General features: G+C 50.6%; 1 protein-coding gene across 3 annotated transcripts; it reads right to left on the bottom strand.

Moving 5' to 3' along the window:
- Positions 1-6,867: 6,867 nt before the first annotated feature.
- GUCA2A (guanylate cyclase activator 2A) lies at positions 6,868-8,947 on the bottom strand. 3 transcript variants are annotated; one of them, XM_054454317.1, is made up of 3 exons: positions 8,840-8,947; positions 7,580-7,787; positions 6,868-7,147 (listed from the first exon to the last, which is right to left on the bottom strand). In XM_054454317.1, exons 1-3 carry the CDS (start codon positions 8,912-8,914, stop codon positions 7,083-7,085), a joined length of 348 nt encoding a protein of 115 aa, XP_054310292.1. In that variant the 5' UTR covers positions 8,915-8,947; the 3' UTR covers positions 6,868-7,082. The 3 variants fall into 3 exon arrangements, with proteins under 3 accessions (XP_054310292.1, XP_054310303.1, XP_054310283.1); XM_054454328.1 differs by lacking the exon at positions 8,840-8,947 and adding an exon at positions 7,883-8,122 and having other exon boundaries at positions 6,869-7,147; XM_054454308.1 differs by lacking the exon at positions 8,840-8,947 and having other exon boundaries at positions 6,869-7,147; positions 7,580-8,181.
- Between the last annotated feature and the right edge of the window lie 12,453 nt (positions 8,948-21,400).

Below are 21,400 nucleotides of genomic sequence, written 5' to 3'. Positions count from 1 at the left end.
CACGAGTCCACGTGTCCTTTGTTCATCCCCAGGAGCCATGGGAGGAGCTTCTGGAGCAGAAGTATGTGTTGAGGAGAAAGGTTGGACTAAAAATACCAGGCAGGAATTTTCCTGAAGTTTTCAAGGCCCAGGGAGTTGACTGATTGAACCCCATCCCAAATACGAGGGAACTGAGGCTCGGAGCAGGAATGAGGCATCCAGGATCACAGAGCTCAGAAGCCACAGAGCCAGCCAGACCTGGCGACCCCCAGGCTGAACTCAAGGACTCCCCAGCTTCGGAGCAAGAGCACCTGTGCTCCTGACCCAGGAGTGGGGTTGGGGCAGGGAGGAGGTGAGACAGAGGGACAGAGTGGAGGGAAGATTCAAGCAGCATGCCCTCCCAAGCCATAATCAGGGCCGACTCTGCCTGGGTCCTGCCTGAGAAGATCGGCCCTTGGCCTTCATTCTCACTCCCAAGCTCCCACTTTTCCCAACCCCACAGGGACCATCTGGCCAGCTCCAGCTGGGAGGCCTTCCCACCCTCTCTCCATCCTGGCAGCCTGAGGAATATTAATAATAATTAATAGCCAACAAAGGCCAGGCACAGTGGCTCACACCTGTAATTCCAGTACTTTAGGAGGCCATGATGGGAGGATTGGTTGAGGCCATGAGTTTGAGACAAACCTGGGCAACATAGGGAGATCCCATCTCTATGAAAAAGTTGAAAATTAGCCAGGAGTATTGGCACTTGCCTGTAGTTCCAGCTACTCAGGAGGCTGAGACAGGAGGATCACTTGAACCTGGGAGGTTGAGGCCATAGTGAGCTGCGATCACACCACTGCACTCCAGCCTTGGCAACAGAGCAAGACCCTGTCTTTAAAAATAATAATAATTATAGGCTGGGTGACTCACGCCTGTAACCCCAGCACTTTGGGAGGTCAAGATGGGAGGATCACTGAGGTCGGGAGTTTGAGACCAGCCTGGCCAACATGGCGAAACCCCGTCTTCACTAAATACAAAAATTAGCCAGGCCTGTAATCCCAGCTACTCGGGAGGCTGAGGCAAGAGAATCACTTGAACCCAGGAGGCGGAGGTTGCAGTGAGCCAAGATCGCACCACTGCACTCCAGCCTGGGCGACAAGAACAAGACCCTGTCTCAGAAAAAAATTGAAAAAAAAATAAAAATAATAATAATTATTATAATTATAATAGCCAATGTTTATTGAGCATTCGCTCTATCCCAGGCACTATCCTACTCACTTGGCACTCATGGTAATTCATGGAGTCCTCACAACAGACCGATGAAGTAGATACTGTTATTATCACCCCACCCAGTCTAAGAAGAGTCAGGTACGGAGAGAAAAACTAAGCCCAGATCATAGACCAAGCAAAGTGACAAGGCAGGGCACTTCCCAGGACATGTGGGCCAGGGTCCATGCTCTGACCACCATATTACTGCCTTGCTCCAGCTGATGATGCCTGATGGGGGCCCAGTGCAGCCTCCACATCCTTGCAGCCAACCTCAGTGCCTTTATTCAGGCCGGGAGCCATGCTGGGAACTTCTGGGAGCAGGGTCTTTCCAGAGTGGGGTCCCCCAAAGCCTTGGTCCTGGACAGCCGGGGAGGAGCAAAGTTGGAGGCCAAGGGGCTGTGCCATCTGAACTCAGCTCCCGAAGACCCGGGTGCATGCCCGAGACAGCTGCTTAGTTCTGCTCACGAGTCCTGCAATCTCCCAGGCTACAGGTTCCTCCTTGCCCTCACCCCACAGGCAAGGCTGGTGAAGGGCCTTTGCAATGCCTCCTGCAGTTCTCTGGGCCCCTACTTCTCACCCCTCCATCCTCACTCACTGGGGCCTTTATCACTACCTTTGGGCCAGGCCAGACCTTCCTTCCTGGCCCTGCGTCCTGTGGGCCCTCCATGCCCACCATGCCAGAGGAGCACCGCAGCACAACTCTGATGGTGCCCCTACTCCGCGGTTCCACACTGCCACCTACCAAGTCTAACCGGAGCTTGTGCACTATCTAGATCTAGACTCATCTCCCACTGCTTCCTGCAGCTACGCTGGCTTCCCACCTGCCTGCTGGAGACAGCAAAGAGAACTGCCGCCGTCTGAGTCCCGCCATGTGCCAGCCACACGGCTGTGCTGCTGCCAAGAAGCAGTAATGATACCAGCATCAACGAGCTGCTCTCTGTGGGCCTGGCGGAGCTTCTTCTTTTCCTTCTTCTTTGTTTATCATCTCCCCACTTCCTCCCAAACCCCAACCCCTGGTAACCACTATTCTACTCTACTTCTATGAGTTCAACTTTTTTAGATTCCACATTTCAGTGAGCTCAAGTAGGATTTGTCTTTCTGTGCCTGGGTTATTTCACTTAGCGTAATGTCCCCCAGTTTCATCCACTTCGTCACCCACGACAGGATTTTTTCTTTTTTAAGGCTGAATAGTATTTCATTGTGTATATATATCACATTTCCTTGATCCATGCATTTGTTGATAGATACCTTGGTTGATTCTATATCTTGACTATTGTGAATCATGCTGAAATAGATATGAGACTGTAGATATTTCTTTGACATACTGATTTCGTATTTTTGGCTATATGCCCAGAAGTGGGATTGCTGGATTGTATGGCATTTCTAGTTTTAATTTTTTGAGGAAACTTCATACCGTTTTCCATAATGGCTATGCTAAATTATCTTTCCACCAACAGTGTGTGAGGGTTCCATTTTCTCCACACCCTTGCCAACACTTGTTATCTTTTCTTTTTGCTAATGTGTGTGTGTATTTATCTATTTATTTATTTATTTGAGATGAGATTTTTCTATGTTGCCCAGGTTGGTCTCAAACTCCCATGCTCAAGTGATCCTCCCTTCTCAGCCTCTCAAGTAGCTAGGATTACATACAGGTGGGTGCCCCCATACCCAGCAAGCATCTTTTTTTTTCTGTTTTGACAAAAATCCTTCCTACAGATGTGAGGTGATGTCTCGTCATGATTTTAATTTGCATTTCCCTGTTGATTAGTGATGTTGAGCACCTTCTCATATGCCTCCTTGCCTTTTGTATGTCTTCTTTTGAAAAATGTCACCAGATGCCGTGGCCCACCACTGTAATCCCAGCACTTTGGGAGGCCGAGGCGGGTGGATCACCTCAGGTCAGGAGCTCTAGACCAGCCTGACCAACATGGTGAAACCCCATCTCTACTAAAAATACAAAAATTAACTGGGCATGGTGGCACATGCCTGTAATCCCAGCTACTCGGGAGGCTGAGGCAGGAGAATTGCTTGAACTCAGGAGGCGGAAGTTGCAGTGAGCCAAGATCACAACACTGCACTCCAGCCTGGGTGGCAGAGCAAGACTCCGTCTCAAAAAAAAAAAAAGGAAAAAAAAGAAAAATGTCTATTCAGTTGCTTTGCCTGTTTTTAAATTGGGTTATTTGTTTTCTTGCTATTGAGTTGTTTGAATTCTGTATATATTTTGGATATTAATCCACTAGCATATGTTTCATTTGAAATATTTTGTCTCATTCTATATATTCTTTTCATTCCTTACCTGTGCAGAAGCAGTTCAATTTGCTGCACTCCTTTTTGTCTATTTTTGGTTTTGTTGCCTGTGGTTTTGGGATCATAGGCAAGAAATCTTTGCCAAGACCAATGTCAAGAAGTTTTCCTCTATGTTTCCTCTAGTACATTTTTTGTTGTTGTTGTTACTTTGTTTTGTTTTGGGTTTTGGTGTTTGTTTGTTTGTTTGTTTGTTTTTGGCAAGGTCTCACTGTGTTGTGTAGGCTGGCCTCGAATTCCTGGGCTCCAGTGATCCTCTTGCCTCAAGCTTCCGAGTAGCTGGGACTACAGGCATTCACCACTGCTCCTGGCTTCTTCCAGTAGCTTTATAGTTTCAGGTCTTAAGTTTAAGACTTTAATCCATTTTGAGTTAATTTTTGTACATAAGGTTAGATAAGTGTCTAATTTCATTTTTCTGCATGTCCCAATACCATTTATTGAAGAGACTGTCCTTTCCCCATTGTGTGATCTTGGCACTTTTGTCAAAGATCAGATTGTAAATGTGTAGATTTATTTCTGGGCTCTCTCTATTCTGTTCCATTAGTCTCGTTGTCTGCTTTGTGCCAGTACTATGCTGTTCTACAGCTCTATAGTAGATTTTGAGATCAAGTAGTGTGATGCTTCCAGCTTTTTCTTTTTTGCTCAACATTGCTTTGGCTATTTGGGGAATTTAGGATTGTTTTTCCTATTTCTGTGAAAAAATGTAATTGGAATTTTGATAGGGATTGCATTAAATCTGTGGATCATTCTGGATAGTATAAACATTTAAAAAATATTAATTCTTCCAATCCATGAACATGGAATACCTTTCCATTTATTTGCATCTTGTTTAATTTCTTTCATCAATGTTTTATGTTTTTCTAGTGTATGATTCTTTTCCATCATTGGTTAAATTTATTCCTAAGATATGTGTTGTTGTTGCTGCTGTTTAAATGGGATTGTTTTCTTGATTTCTTTTTCAGATCGTTCATTGTTAATTATAGAAATGCTACTGATTTTTGTATGTTGATTTTGTAATCTGCAACTTTACTAAATTTGCTTATTAGTTCTAATAGCTTTTTAGTAGAGTCTCTAGAGTTTTCTATACATAAGATGATGTCATTTGCAAATACAAACAATTTAACTTCTTCCTTTCCAAGTTGGATGCTTTTTGATTTCTTTTTCTTGCCTAATTGCTCTCGTTAGGACTTCCAGTACAGTACTATGTTGAATAAAAGTGGCAAGAATGGGCACCCTTGTCTTGTTCCTGATGTTAAAGGGATAGCTTCCAGTGCTTTTGAGTCTTCTCCCTTTTTCTTAGTCTAGCTAAAGATTTTGCAATTTTATATTTTCAAAAACCCAACTCTTACTTTTGTTGATCTTTTCTATTGTTTTTCTAGTTTCTATTTCAGTTATTTCTGCTCTGATCTTTTCTTTTCTTCGTTAACTTTGGGCTTAGTTTGTTCTTCTTTTTTAGTTCCTTGAGGTATAACAATAGGTTGTTTATATGAAATCTTTCTTCTTTTTTGATGTAGGCATTTATTGCTATAAATGTTCCTCTTTGAACTGCTTTTGCTGCACCCCATAAGCTTTTGTATGCTGTATTTTTGTTTTCACTTGTCTCAAGATACTTTTCAATTTCTCTTTTGATTTCTTATTTGACCCAGTGGTTGTTCAAAACCAGGGGAGTTTTAAGAATTTTTCCAGCATTTTTTCATTTACTCTTCACTCAACCCTACGATATATGGATTCTTATCTTCCCCATTTTACAGATGAGAAAACTGAGGAGAGAACAGGCTAGGTAGCCTGCCTAAAGGCACATAGCTGTAAAAGACAGAGCCAGGATTTATACCCAAAGAGTCTGGCTCCAGAGTTAGGGCATTAAATGATTCTACTCCACCATACATCTCACTTAATCCCCCACCAACCTTGGGAGGTAGGGTCTGTTATCATCCTCACTTTCAGATGAGAAACCAAGCCTCAGAGAGGGACACTCAGCTTGTAAATGACACAGTAAGGCTCAAACTCAGTCCTGTCTGCCATCCCAAGCTCCACTCTGTCCTGACTGAACCATTCCAGTGTCTTTGTGTCTGTCTGCACCATTCCCACCTTCTGCAACACTCTCTTTCTCCCTACTTCCACAATGGTTTTGAAATTCCCTGCATCCCAGTGCAAATCCCGAGGGGTGATGCAAATGCACTTGCCCTTCCCCTTTCATAAAGCCTTCCTGATCTCAACTAGAAGAGATCTTATGTTTTGAATTCTGAAGCCCATGGAATCCCCCTTGTGATGCTTCCCCTCCACCCCACTCCTCAGGATGGACCCTTGGGAGTTCTGCCTCCTCTTTTTTTTTGATGCCTCTACCTTTGCTAATAGGCCTCACTTCCACACCCTGCCTCCTCACCCTGTCTGAACCACTTTCAGCCTGATCCTGGTCCCCTTTTCTCTAGTTTGTTTTACCACTTATTGAATTCATCTTACGTTTGTGTCAGGCCTGAACTGAGGGCTTTATATGCATTATTTCACCCAGCCTGGGAGGCAGGAAATATTAGTGTCCCAGTTTTATAGAGGAAGAGGTGGAGGCACAGAGAGGGAAGGTGACTTTCCAAAGATCACACAGTACTTGGAAAAGCTGTGGCTGGGACCTTGCCCTGTTTTATATCCTCATGCAATTATCCATGTGGGTCTGGAGGTCAGAGAGACTTCCCCAGGCACAGAAGCCATTACACAACAGGGTGGCCAGCGCTGTGCAAGGGTTGTGGGTGATCACAGTGCCCAGAAAGCACCAAGGTCAAGGTCACAATGGGAACACTGAGACTCTTCCTGGGGGGTTGAGAAAGTTGTCTTGAGGAGAGGCCATGGAACGAAAGCCTTGGAGCCTGAGTAGGAGTTTGCCTGGACAGCAGTGTGGGACGAGGGGCAGTGGAGAGGTAAGCAGCAGCAGAGGAAATGGCAAGAGGTGTGGTTTGGGATGTGGTCAGGGCTGGAGGCCACACTAGCATGGCTGGTGGGAGCCAAGTCCTTGAATACCCAAGAGTTTGGTGCCAGTCTCCTAGTGGGCCAAGTGCCCGTGTTGTTCGTCCAAACCAGCTCAGACTGGCTCCCGTGCTTACATGTGGCTCAGTGAATTTGGTGACCTCAGGAGATGTGAAAGAAAACCAAACCCTCCCCACCACCCGCTGCCTCGGTGGTTTGGAGATCCAGATCCTCTCTACGCCTCTGTGTTGTGGCAGCCCCAGGGACAGTGAGCAGCTTAGCAGGGAGAGTGGGGTCCTTCGCTCAGTACATTACATCCCGAGCTTCCAGGGCAGGGTAGACTAGGGATGAAGGAAGGAAGGAAGGCAACACCCAGAGTACTCTGGAATCTGCTTTATTAGCTGGGGGTTGGAGTGGCAGGGAAAGACAGCGTTGGGGCGAGGCCTCCAGTCACCCAGTTCCTCCCCGGGCTGCTCCTCCCAACTGGACCAGGGTAGGTTGAGCTGCTGGGAGTGGAGTATCATGGGTGGCCCTTCCTGCGGAGGAAAGAGCTTCCCTGCTGCGGAGGGGAGGCAGGCAGTGGGCAAGCCCCCCTAGCATCCAGTACAGGCAGCGTAGGCACAGATCTCACATGTGCTCGGGTCCTCAGCGATTTCCTCTGCACAACAGAGATGGAGCCTCGTGAGAACCAGCATTTCTTCGCGAGGCCCCTGCCGCCCTTGGCCCAGAGCTTATATGTCACCACCCAGCCCCAGGAGAATCTCAGCAGGCCCGTATTCTGACCTACTGGGCTTTTTGCCCCAAACCAGGGCACGCAGACCACTCAAACTAACCAATCAAAGCAGAGATTCCACCAGAAAGAGAGGCAACTAAGACCAGATGAACGGTCTTAATTCCCAAACCTCAGCAGCTACAACTTGGAACTGAAGTGGGCATGGAACAGACCCACCAATCAGAGCCAAGCTCCCTAGTTCCACCAGTCAGAGCTGAGCCCTTCCTCCAAATCCCACCAATCAGAGCACATCTCTTCCTCAAGTGCCACCAGAGTATTCCCGAGCCCCACCAATCAGAGAGGAAGGAGGCTGCTCACCCAGCCTCTGAAGTATCTCCTGGGCATTGGGCTTCTTGCAGAGAGGCTTGAGCTCTTCTGGAAAGTTCGGGTTGCTACAGAGGATGGGAACCACAGGTTCACCAGGGATGGGTGCAAACTTCCTGAGTTTCCCAACCCTGGGCTCCTGGGGCTCCTGGAGGTCTTTAAGCTTCTTCACTGACTCCAGAGAAAAAGAGAAATTTCCATCCTGGAAGAGAGAAGCCCAAAGCATGAGGCCAGGCTGCAGCCTGCTTCCTGGCTGTGCCCCCCATGCTGGCTCCGGTCCAGCCCAGTGGTGCTCACAGGCAGTGTTTGTGGCATATGGGAGCCAGGCGATCCACTGCGGGGCACTGTGAGGGGCAGAGTTCAGGCCCCACGTCCTGGCTTGGCTCCGTGATGCTGGACACTCTGGAACCTGCAAATTCTGCATGTTGTATGGGGAATGGAGAAAATGGGTGTGAAGCTCCAGGAACACCATAGGTGCCTAATGAGTAGGAGCCAGTGTGCTGATTTTTAGGGAGAGGCAAAGGACCAGCGCCCAGGCATCGTAGCTCCACGTGGCCAAGCCCAGGCTGTCCTTCCTCTGCCTGAGAGCGGTGCGGCTGATTACTGGGCCCCCAGCTCCAGCCTGCAGCCTGGTTTTTGTTTGAGACGCAATAAAAGGCCTCCTGGAATCTGGCTTTGATAGAGAGCAGGGCCCCCGCTAGGTGTCAGCTTGGCCTGTCGCCAGCATTGGCACTGGTAGGCACACTCATCTGTCAGGACCTCCAGGGTGTCCATATGGTTCCTGGGACCCACAGGAGTGCTTTGGCTGAGCACAGAACTGAGGAGTAAGGTCTGGATTTAAATCGAGCTCCTACGCTTCCCACAGCCATGTGCCCATGGCCTGTTACAGAACCTTTGTGAGGCTGTTTTCCCCTCTGTAAAATGAGACTAATAATCCCTTTCTTCCAGGTTGATAGTGGAGGCTACAGTGAGGGGCTGAGGAAGGAGCCGACACATGGGACACTCAGTAAATTGGTCAACTCCCCACCTTCCTCATATGGTTATTCCTCTTCCCTCCACTGGGTTTCTTTCTCCTCCAAAGTTGAAGGGAAAGGTGTGTGTGTGGCTGGACTGAACAGGAGCTCCTCGAAGAAGGCCAAGCCTCGGACACACACCCTCAATCCAGCCCCAAAGAGGAGGTACTCTCTCAGGGGACCAGCCCTGGGCACTAGGGGCAGGGAGCCAGCTGGGCCAGGGTAGGGACACAGGACTCACCTGCACGGTGACCCCTCCTGCCAAGGTGGCCCAGGCCCCGAGGAGGCACAGTGCGGAGAGCAGGAGGGCATTCATGGCAGCAGTGCCAGAGAGAGGAGTGGCTGTTCTGGATGCCAGGGGGAAGCGGCGGGACTTTTAAAGAGGGCGGGTTACTGAGTAACCTGGAAGCCTTTGTCAGTCTCATCTGCTCACCTGTCAGGCCTTATCAGATAAGGCTCGAGACAGCCCTAGGAGATAAGAGCCAGGCACGGGGGACCCCAGCCCCTTCCTGAGCACCTACTTTGACCCACAGCTGGGCTGGGTCCTGCATTCATTCACCAACAAGGCACATTCACTCACGACTGCCCTGTGCAGGTGTGTGGGGTCGGCAGACCCTGCCCCTGAGGAGGAGGGCCCAGCCTGACAATGAAATGCAGGGCGATTAGGGTGGGGTGATTAGGATGAGGTGACGGGGCTGCACTGCGGGCTGAGCTCTGGAGAATGGGTGGAAGTTTTCTCAGAGAAGGGACTGAGGACAGAAGGCCATTTCATGCCAAAGGGACAGCCAGGAGGTGAGACAGGCCTGGAATATTCAGGGAAATGTGAGAAATTCCCTGGGGAGGCTGCAGGGCAAGTCAGGGGCTGGGGGGCTGGATTTGATTGCTGCGACTTTAAGGAAGCCCTCCGCACAGCCTGGGTTCGGTCCCACCTACTGCCCAGTTGTGAGGCCTGTGAACTTGGGCCAGTGCTTTCCCCTCTCTGTGGCTCGTTGTCCCTTGTGTCCCCTGTGGGAAACAAAAATAATACCTACCTCATGGGGTAGGTGTGTGGTAGGCATTACTGTTTCGAGAATCAAGTGAGGTTTTAAAAACACTTAGCTCAATGCCTGGCACACAGAAGGTGCTCAGCAGAGGTCCATTCCCGTATTATTTTTAGCAGCCACAGCAGCTCCTGGTCCTCCCTGGCCCCACTGGTGACCTCCTGCCCGTCTGAGTCACAGGCTGTCCCCATCCTGTGCTGGTCCCCATCCTGTCCTGCCTGCCCTGCAGCCTCAGGGTGTCCTTGAATGAGCTCCTTCCCAATCCGCCCGCCCCCCTTGCCCCTGCAGATGCAGTCCCCTTTCCGCGGATCTCACTGCGGAATTGCTTGGGTGTGCCCGCGCCCCTCTAGACTCTGACCCCATTCAGACTGCGCCCTCAGCGCAGCGTGCATTCACTGTGTGCTGTTGTGAGCAGGAATCCCCAGGACACAGGAGAAAGGGTAGCCCTGGGATTGTCATCTTTCTACTCAGCCAGCCTGGCCCAATGCCAGGACAGCCCTAGGGCGGGAGGTTAGGCAGGAATTCCTGGGTGGGGAGAGTCAGTCAACACTGAAGAGGGAATTGGAGAGAGCAGGGCCTGACCAGGAGGGAACTGCAGGGACAAGGCCCTCAGGGAGGGGCAGGGAGCTCCTGGCCCAGCTCCCAGGGCAGTCCTCACAGCTGCACTGGATTTCCCACCCCTTTCTGGTGAGTGGGTGTGTGTGTGTGTGTGTGTGTGTGTGTGTTAAGGAGGGGGTGTGTCTGCGGAGATGTGTATGTCTGTGTATGCCAAGGTGTCTGTATATACTCTGATGGGTGTGTGTAGCCAAGGTGTGTTGGTATGTGTGCTTGTGCTGAAGGTGTGTGTGTGCTGAGGCATGTGTGTACACTGAGGAGTGTATGTGTATATATGCTGAGGTGTACGTGTGCGTATGCTGAGGGGTATATGTGTGTCCGTGTACACCAAGGTATCTGTGCAAGGAGGTGTGCATATATACATCGAGGTGTGTGTGTGTCAGTGTGTATATACACAGGCATGTGTGTGTGTACACCGAGGTGTGTGTGTTTGCTGGGCTGTGTGTCTGCTGGGCTGTGTGTCTGCTGGGGTGTGTGTATGTGCACTGTGGTATGTGTGTGTATGTGCACTGAGGTGTGTGTGTGTATGCTGAGCTGAGTGCGTCTGCTATGTTGTGTGTGTGTGTGCCGAGGTGTGTGTATACACTGAGGTGCATGTGTGTGCTGAGGTGTGTGTGTGCTGATGTGTGTGAGTGCTGACGTGTGTGTATACACTGAGGTGCATATGTGTGCTGAGGTGTGTGTGTGCTGACGTGTGTGTATACACTGAGGTGTGTGTGAGTGCTGATGTGTGTGTATACACTGAGGTGTGTGTGTGCTGACGTGTGTGTGTGTTGACGTGTGTGTATATGCTGAGGTGCGTGTGTGCTGAGGTGTGTGTGTGCTGACATGTGTGTATACACTGAGGTGCGTGTGTGCTGAGGTGTGTGTGTGCTGATGTGTGTATACACTGAGGTGTGTGTGTGCTGACGTGTGTGTCTACACTGAGGTGTGTGTGCGCTGACGTGTGTGTCTACATTGAGGTGTGTGTGCTGACGTGTGTGTCTACACTGAGGTGTGTGTGTGTGCTGACGTGTGTGTCTACACTGAGGTGTGTGTGCTGATGTGTGTGTCTACACTGAGGTGTGTGTGTGTGCTGATGTGTGTGTCTACTGAGGTGTGTGTGTGCTGACGTGTGTGTCTACACTGAGGTGTGTGTGCGTGCCTGGACATGTGTGTCTACACTGAGGTGTGTGTGCTGACGTGTGTGTCTACACTGAGGTGTGTGTGCTGACGTGTGTGTCTACACTGAGGTGTGTGTGTGTGCTGACGTGTGTGTCTACACTGAGGTGTGTGTGCTGACGTGTGTGTCTACACTGAGGTGTGTGTGCTGACGTGTGTGTCTACACTGAGGTGTGTGTGTGTGCTGACGTGTGTGTCTACACTGAGGTGTGTGTGTGTGCTGACGTGTGTGTCTACACTGAGGTGTGTGTGCTGACGTGTGTGTCTACACTGAGGTGTGTGTGTGTGCTGATGTGTGTGTCTACACTGAGGTGTGTGTGTGTGCTGACGTGTGTGTCTACACTGAGGTGTGTGTGTGCTGATGTGTGTGTCTGAGATGTGTGTGTGCTGATGTGTCTACACTGAGGTGTGTGTGCTGACGTGTGTGTATACACTGAGGTGTGTGTGCTGACGTGTGTGTCTACACTGAGATGTGTGTGTGTGCTGACGTGTGTGTCTACACTGAGGTGTGTGTGTGTGCTGACGTGTGTGTCTACACTGAGGTGTGTGTGCTGACGTGTGTGTCTACACTGAGGTGTGTGTGTGTGCTGACGTGTGTGTCTACACTGAGGTGTGTGTGTGTGCTGACGTGTGTGTCTACACTGAGGTGTGTGTGTGCTGATGTGTGTGTCTGAGATGTGTGTGTGCTGATGTGTCTACACTGAGGTGTGTGTGCTGACGTGTGTGTATACACTGAGGTGTGTGCTGACGTGTGTGTCTACACTGAGATGTGTGTGTGTGCTGACGTGTGTGTATACACTGAGGTGTGTGTGCTGACGCGTCTACACTGAGGTGTGTGTGTGTGCTGACGTGTGTGCCTACACTGAGGTGTGTGTGTGTGCTGACGTGTGTGTCTACACTGAGGTGTGTGTGTGTGCTGACGTGTGCGTATACACTGAGGTGTGTGTGCTGATGTGTGTGTCTACACTGAGGTGTGTGTGTGTGCTGACGTGTGTGTCTACACTGAGATGTGTGTGTGCTGTGTGTGTCTACACTGAGGTGTGTGTGCTGACGTGTGTGTCTACACTGAGGTGTGTGTGTGTGCTGACGTGTGTGTATACACTGAGGTGTGTGTGTGTGCTGACGTGTGTGTCTACACTGAGGTGTGTGTGCTGACGTGTGTGTCTACACTGAGGTGTGTGTGTGTGCTGACGTGTGTGTCTACACTGAGGTGTGTGTGCGTGCCTGGACATGTGTGTGTGCCCACACAGTGGTCCCCTCGCTGAGTGCAGGTGGGAGTGGGCGTGTGAGTGAGTGGGGTTAGGGGAAGGAATGGGGCTGAGGGTCGGGGCGTGGGACTTGGATGCTGAGCAACAGGATGTCAGGGGATGGAGCTGGGGGGAAGGTGAGGGGCAGGACTTTCGGAGGCTGGGGTGGGGATGAACAACGGGAGAAGTTCGGGAGTGCGGCTGAGGTCCATGCTAGACTGGAGTCGGGGCTTGCGGAGACTGGAGCGGGGTTGGGATTGGGGCTCAATTCGGGCGACACTAAAGTAGGTTTGGATTAGGGTCAGGTTGAGGTGGAGCTGAGGTTGGGCAGGGGTAAATTAGAGTCAGGTGTGGAGCCGAGGGCGCAGTCCAGATTGAGCTGATGTGGTGCTTGTAACTGACGTGGAGGCTGGTTTGGGCTAGGTTAGGGCTCATTGGCAGGACTGGGATTGGAGTTGAGTTTGCAGCAGAGATTGGAGGTGTGGCTGGGTTAGGTTTATGATGGGGGTGGGTCTGGCCTAAGTGTGACGCTACAGCTGGGTTGGGATTTGACTTTCAGTTAAGGATGGGGCTTAGGTGGGGCCACCAGGCTGAGGACCTGTTTTTTCTGACTCATTTTGGTCTTTCCCCGCCCAAGCTGTGGCAGGAATGAGGGTAAAGGGCAGGGGCTTTCATCCCTGAGCCTCTTTCTCCCACAGCCCCCCTGGCCAAGACTTGCCTGCTATAAGACAGGGATGGAACGGAGTGACATCACTCCACACTATGGGAAAGAGGAAGTGACTCCTAGGCCATGGCCCTTAGGGTCCTCCCCTACCCAACTCCACCTCTGACCTCTACCCTGGGAAATGGGAACCAACTCCCCTTCCCTTGTTCCCCAAGCCCCTCTGCCTAGTCTGGCCCCAGCTGTGAGTTCAGGCCCCCTCCCCTCTGAACCTCCAGGGTGCTCAGGACCTCTGCAGCCTGCTCTGAAGCTGCTGGAAGTTGGATCTTGGGCTCTTCCCTGAATCCAAGCTTCCTGCCTCCCACTCCAGCCCACACCCTGAGTCCTCAGGCCCTGGTCCCCAGCACCCCCACATCCCTCATTCTTCCCATATGGGTAGAAGGAGGGTCTGAGGCTGTTTGGGTTTCCCACACTCCAAGACTGCCTTTTCTGGCAAACTCTTGCTCCTAATAGCCTTCCAAGCCATGCCACCTGTCCTGCCTGCCTCCCCCTCTGAAAACCCATCAGTGGCTGCCCAAACCCTTTGGAAGAAAGCCAGCCTCCCTTGCCTGGCATTCAGGGTTTTTGTGATCAGGCCCCTGCTGAGCTCTCTATTCAACCAGGATCCCAAAGGACTCCCTGGAGTGGACCCAGAAGGAGGGACTTAAACCTGGCGTGCTGTGGCTTCAAGGGCTCAAGCTTCAGAGCCAGGCAGCCCTGTAATAGAATCCAGTGTCACCGGCCGGGCACGCGGTGGCTCACACCTGTAATCCCAGCACTTTGGGAGGCAGAGGCGGGTGGATCACGAGGTCAGGAGTTCAAGACCAGCCTGGCCAACATAGTGAAGCCCCGTCTCTACTAAAAATACAAAAATTAGCTGGGCATGGTGGCACATGCATGTAGTTCCAGCTACTCGGGAGGCTGAGGCAGGAGAATTGCTTGAACCCATTAGGCAGAGGTTGCAGTGAGCCGAAATCGCACCACCACACTCCAGCCTGGGCAACAGAGTGAGGAAAAACGCTGCATGACCTTTCTGAGCCTCAGTTTCTGCTCTAAAAAATGGAGACAATAACAGCTAGATTGCAAATTTCAGTTTTTCTGGAAGACTCTCCTAACTGACCCCAGCCCTGGCAAGCCTGAGTTAAGACCATTTCTACTCCTCTGAGCTCCACCAGCCTCCTACATCTTCCCCGTCACAAAACTTAGCAAATTGTCTGTCTAGCCTACTGCCCTGGGAGCTGCTTGAAAGCAGAGACTGTGTCCTACTCGACTGAGGCCCCAGTACTCATACAAGGCCTGGTACTTAGTAGGTACCACTGAGTCTTTAAAGAATGAGGCAGGTTGTAACGTTTGGTTGTAACGTTTGTAATGATCATCACATTAATGACAGCAGCTAATATTTATCAAGACTCACCCTGTGCCAGGCTCTGGCCAAGTGCTTTACAAGTGTGGAAACCAGTCTCACTCCCTAAAGCCCCGCCACCCCTCACCCACTTACAGAAGCTGCAGAGGCTCTGCCCTGCTGTTGGGGCAGCCCTCCAGTCTCTGTGAGGATGCTGATGTTTGATTCTTGTGTCTAGGTGATCTTATCATGGCTCCTGTGTGCACATTAAAATTGGGACCATTAAGGCTCAGTCCCCCCATTCCCACAGGCCCAGAGGCCTAATCGGACCTCAGCAGGAAGGCCTGGAACACAGCCCAGGTGGGAACCTGAAGACTCCAATACAGATCTGTGTAAACTTGACAGGGGTGTGGTCCACAATACACAGCCTCTCCAACCTGCTTGTAAATGTGTCTTGGAGGGTGTAACAATCTCTGGTTCCTATAAGAATCCAGAACTGCCTGAGGCAGACATTACAATATATGTGAACCTCCTGACAGCACTGGAAACACCTAAGAAATAACCGCATAACCCTATTTTATACATGGGTAAACTGAAGCTCAGAGGCTCAGAGAGGTTAAGAAAGTATAATTTTCCCAAAGATGCATACAGGGGTGCTGTGTACAGTTGTATTGGTTGTGCACTGCACAAGGGTACCCGACCAACAGAGAGCGTAAGTGTGGACACAAGCATGGGACTACATCAGCCTAGAGGAAAGCACAATACTTCAGACTCATTGCCAGGTGGACTGGGTGGCAGCTGTGGTCACGTAGCTAGAAATCCCAGAACAGAATCCAGTTCTCTCAACTGCCAAAGAAAAGCCTAAAGTTCTACTGAGTCCATCCCATTCCTCTGCACTGTCGTCTTCCTGGTCCCAAACACCCATTTTTGCCACCTTCTAGGGAAAAGGAAAAAGAAAGGAGTGGCCACTGAGTCAGACCCTGTGAGGTAGGTCAATGATATCTATCTTAGAGGATGAAACTGAGGCTCTCAGAAAGAGTGCTCAATGTCACAGAGAAAGTGGTTGGCTGAGTTGGAATTGGAAGACTTTTGGCTGAAGCCCAGGTCCAGGCTAGGGTGGAGGGATCTCTCCCCCACCCCCAGGCCGTGGGTGGCCCGGCTCTTTCCCTTGATGCTCCAGGGGGCAGCTGGGGAGTGGGCAGGGGGCGTGCCTGGCTGTTTGCTCAGCGGTGTCATCTCAGGGCCCTGCGGCCTGACCAGGAAGAGGCGGTGAAGAAGCTCCGTTCACCATCTGCTCCCCCTCAGCGGGACAGCAGCTGCAGCCTTCTCCCGCATCCCCCAGCCTGCTTTGGGTATCGGCCACCAAGACAACCTCCCACACCCAAAGGCTGACAGGGAAGGAGAGCACAGCTGGAGCTCCCTCCACCTGCCCCCATAGAAGACGCTCGCAGAGTCCACAGGCTACAGGGAGGGTAGGGCATGGGTACAGACTCCCTGGGACGAGGGAGGAACAAGCTGAGGCTACCGGTCCTCCTGGCACCAGGTCAGAGAATGCTTACCCGACAAGGTGGCATTTGCAACAGGTCTTGATCAATGGGAAGATTTGGACCCATGGAGGGGAGAACCGCGAGGCAAAGGCCTGGCAGCAGGAAGCATAAAGGGCAAAGCGGGGGCGGCTGAGGTGGAAGCAGAGGGTGTCTTGAGGACTCATGGACCAGCAGCCCAGAGAAGGCGGCTTCACACACCGGGCTGAGGAGTTTTGCCCTTCACCTGGTGACAGCGGGGAGCTACAGGAGGTTTCAGAGTAGGGGAGGCCTTGGTAAGAGTCATGATTCAGAAGGAGCACCCTGGCACTTGGCGTTGAAAGTGGACTGTCTAGTGATGGCTGCTGCATGGGTCCAGGAGAGAAGGTCTGTGTTCCACCCCTGGCAGTGCCCCAGAAGGGCAGGGGGTGGATTGGAAGCATAGAATGGCAGGAAAAGCAACTGGTCTTGGCAACTTGTCAATAGATGGAGAGGAGAGGGAGGGAGACAGAGAAGGGAAGATCGCCCTTGGGAACCTAATATGTGCCAGAGCAGCTTTTGCCATCTGACTCCTCACTGATGGTCTCAATAACATGTTGAGGTGAAGTATTGCATCCCCATTTTACAGATGAGCAAACTGAGGCTCAGAGAGGGCAATGTCTTACCAAAACAGAATTCTAGGTTCTTCTGACTCCCAAACTCTGAATTCTTTCCGTTGCCTCAAGTATTTTGCTAGCCTATGGGGCCTGCAGGGAACATGCAGGCTAAGCTGCTCTTCTTGGAGCAACTTCTGGTGTAAGAGCTTTAGGGCGGCAGGGGAGGGGATGCCTGGGGCCAGGAGCCGGTATAGATCTGGGATCTAGCTCAAAGGGATAACGGAGGGAGGAGTCCTCAAAGCCACAAGGACAAGCCAGGGATGTGATAAGAAAATTTGTATCAGACCCACAGGTCTAACCCTGACAGTGCCTGTGAACCCAGCTCCAACCCAGGCAAGCGTCTCCCTCCTCCTGCAAGTTCCCCTATCCTAGTGGGAGGAGGGAGTGGCTATCAAGTCATCAAATTTGAGTGAGGAGCAATCTTCCTGTCTCCTGTCTCCTTTATGGGCACACAGATACACAAAGTCCCAGTCACTATCACACAGGCGACAACGTATCACATGCTCAGCTACAGACTCACATGCTCACACAAGCACAGGAGCACACACGCACAAGGCCTTGCTCACATATGGTCACACACACACACACACACACACACACACACACAGAGTCACACGGAAACAGAGGGCTGTTCCAGGAAGGCCTCTGCCTATGAACGTCACTCAGGCATGGGAAGGTTGGGAAGTGTCCTTGGACATCTTTATTGCCATTGTCTGGGACAGGAAGTTGCCTCTCTGACCTTTGGGGGATGTGGGGTGAGAGTGGTGCCATCCGTCTACCATGAGGCCAGCTCAGGCCTACCTCTGGGGTAGGGTGACCAGGGGTGGTCAGGGCAGCTGGGGAGTACTATGGAAGAGACAGCGCGCCCTCGAGAAGAGCAGGCACGCCTGGGGCAGATGTGGGTTCCTGTCCTCTTGCCAGCCTCGCTCACTGGCTTTGACCTTGGGCAAATCACTTCACCTCTCTGAGTTGGCACTGTCCAGCCATAAAAGATAATGACACCAACCTCACAAGGCATCTGGGCATGCTCACTCAGATAATGACTGTCCAATGCCAGGCAGGGACCTGGCAATGTGGCAATAACCATCGTTGTTTGTGACAGCCACAGGAGTTGGTGTACAAGTGGAGACAAGGCTTGCTCCAGCTCAGAGGCAGGGCTGGTTGGGGGACAAAGGTAGCTGCCCAGTGGGCAAGGCGCATGGCTGGCTGGACCACAGCCCTCTGTATGCTTGCAGAAACCATGCCAGCCTCCAGCATTAGCTAGCCCCAGAAGAGGAAGGAGCAGAGCCTGAGGAGCCTCAGAGTGTAGGGTTGACATTGGGCACCTTCTCCCACCTGAGTCCTAGAGCAGGGGAGCCATAGGCACCAGGAGGCTGGGACGGGGCAGCAGGTTTCAGAGGCAGCTCTAGAGTGGGCCCCAGCAGTATGTGGCTGAGAACTAGACAGGCTCCTTGGCTTCCTCCAGCAAGCTCTGACACAGGAGAGGAGGGGCACAGATTCTAAGGGGTGGCTAGTGGAATCCCTACCTTTCTTTAGGAGCACCAAAATCTGGGGGCTGCAGAGAAAGGGAGCACAGCCCTAAGTAAGGGTAAAGGAAACCCTCCAAAAGAGGAAAGGTGCACAGCCGGCAGCCCCGCCCTCTAGTGGCCACAGGCACTCACTACAGCCTCATTGCAAAGTAGCTTTGGCTTTATTCTAAGGCCCTCATTCTCCGCCTGGTCGCTCAGGGAACAAGGCCTGAGACAGCACAGTGTGGTGGTGAATGGCGCAGACATTGGAGCTGGATGGCCTAGGTTCAAAACCCCAACTTTACTGTTGCTATTACTATTATTACCTGTACCACTTACAAGCTGGATGACCTTGGGCAAGGGACTTCATTTCTGTTGCTCTGCAAGATGAAGTTGATAATAACAGTATCTATCACACACAGTTATTTCAAAGAGTAAATATGATAATCTACATCAGGTGCTTAGGATAAGTAATATTAAGTAACAGGAACTTTTAATAAAGAGTAGCTGTCCAATTCTGTACTTCTGAGGTCAGCATTGCTTAGGGGGTACTGCAGGAGAGCTGGGGGTTGAAGCCCTGACCTAGGGTTGAATTCTGGTTCTGACGCAGTCAGTTACCAAGTCTCTGCTTTGTACGTGTTGACTAGTCACATATATTAAGGGAAGAGTCCAAGGAGGTAAGTTCAAAAATCACTCTTGAAAATCCTTTGGGAAGGCAGCACTTTTGTGGATAAACATGTCTCAATAAGCCCAACCTGGCCAGTTTTTCTAGTTCTTGGTTGAAGTCTGTCTTTGAGCATTGGAGGAAGCTGCTGGCTTGAACCCAAGACAATGCTGCACCAAACATGTGTATCTTTATCCACCGGAATTGACTCAGTAATGAGATGCTCACGCAGAAGGTGCATGGAAGCAAATACCAGTTATAGACTCAGATTTGAATCTTCCATCTCACACTCAGGGGCACATGCCCATCACAGGTGGATACTCCACCATCACATTATTTAAAATTTTCATTCCTTCTCTTTTTGGCCAAGTATATACAACTGAATTTACATGTTTTGATTGAATGCATTCATGATACAACTCCGTTATGTCTCACCTCTCCAAAGCTGTTTCCTCTTCTGTAAAATGAGAGCAGTAACAGCACTACATCATCAGACTATTGTGCAATCAAATAAGACAGTATGTGTAGGAATTTTAAATCGCTGCCAGGCAAATGACTTTCTTCATTCCCTTCCCCCAAATTTTCCCTAACTGTGTGAAATGTGAGCAGACCCTTCCCTCTCTGGGTCTCAATGTTCTCCAACAACAAAATGTGGGGGTTGTGTTAGTTGATTTCTAAGGCCCCTTCTAGCTTGAAGCTTTTAGGATAGTGCTGTAATTCTAGGGCATTTAATGCAGTCAAACCTTCAATGCATTTGATCTTAGCCAAAAGGCCAAGAAGCTATCAAGCCTTCAGTGAATGTTAACTGATGCTTACATGGTTTTTCCAGGACTCCTTTACCCAACTGATAAGGGTCACATCTATAAACAGCAGCCCTTTAAACACTGCAGTATCTTAAAACCTTGAGAATTATACATGCATCTAATCACCTTATTTTTCATTTCATCAGCAGAAGTATACTTCAGCTGCATCTGAATCAGCACAAGGTGACTACATTTAGTGGTGCCCTTACTACAGTCCTTCAGAGGCACCGCGAATGACAAATGCTTACCTGTGATGGGAGTGAAGCACAGCTTTCCCTCCAAGGAACACACACGGACACATGGACACACACATGGAGGATAGTCACTATCCTTGGCTTTGGGAAAATTCCTTTTTTTAGATAGCAGTGAGGTAAAAGGAAATGAACTCTGGAGTTAGGTCTGGACTGAATTATTCCAGCTCCTCTATTAGCTGTGAGAATTTGGGCAGGTTGACTTTGCTGGGCCTTGTTTCCCTATCTGTAAAACTGCCAAAGATGTTTCTGGTGGCATTGTGTGGGTTACGTTAGAAGCAGCCTGAGGCTTTGGGTAGACCATGGGATTGATGAAAAGGTACCCCTTCTAGAGTGGGAGGGACTCCAGGTTAATCTCACTTCCAGCCACATGGCTGGTCTGCCCATTGCTTAGCCTCTCCAGGCCTGTTTCCACATCAGTGAAGTGGGGACAGCATTTCTCACAGAATTGCTACACTCAGCTCTTGACCAGCAGCCCTGCACTGCTCCTGCCTCAACCCACAACCCCCACGCTAAGGTAGCTCCCATGCCTTGCCCAAGGTAATGGTATAAATGGCAATACCTCCTCCCATCTGTCTGGGACCCTTTGAAGACTCAACTTGGTAGCCCATACCTGGAGCCTCTCCTAAACCACGGCCCCAATCCTCAGTATGACCTAACTCCTCATCACCAGAATCTTGCCTTACCAGAGCATACCTTCAGAATAGCCTCCCTGGGCTGGCATTTGCTACCTGTCCTGGGCAAGTCTGTACCCCCTGAAGGCAGGAACTGCGGCTTCCTCATCTCTGGATTTCTCATGAGAGGGCTTGACACAGAATATGTGCTCAGCAAATGTAAAGCCCCACTTTCACCTTTTGGAAATAGCTCTGAGAAGGCAGTGCTGGGGACAAGATGGGGCAAGGGCAGGGGGTAGGGAGAGGGGAATTCCCTCAGGAAGTATGAGAGGATTGTGCAAAAAACATGATGCCTGGAATCAAATGACCTGGATTCAAACCTCCGCTCTATCACCTGCCAACTAAAGAATCTAGACAAGTTTCTATACCTCTATCTGAGCTGTTCCCATGTCGGTAAAAGGAGGACCACAATATCTACTTAGCACAGCACCTGGCACATACTGAGTACCAGTATGCTTTATGTCCCATGTGCCGTCCTAAATGTTTAAATGTACTAATTTATGTAAATCCCACTACAACTCTAGGAGGCAGATACTATCCTCATTGTACTGGCGCTGCAAATAAGGAAAACGAGGCCCAGGGAAATCCAGTGACTTCCCCAAGTTCACGGAGCTAGTA

The sequence above is a fragment of the Pongo pygmaeus genome, chromosome 1 (genome assembly GCF_028885625.2).
Source record: "Pongo pygmaeus isolate AG05252 chromosome 1, NHGRI_mPonPyg2-v2.0_pri, whole genome shotgun sequence".
Lineage (NCBI taxonomy): Eukaryota > Metazoa > Chordata > Mammalia > Primates > Hominidae > Pongo > Pongo pygmaeus.
The sequence above is the reverse complement of the archived record's forward strand: the minus strand, read 5'-3'. Positions and strand labels throughout refer to the sequence as shown.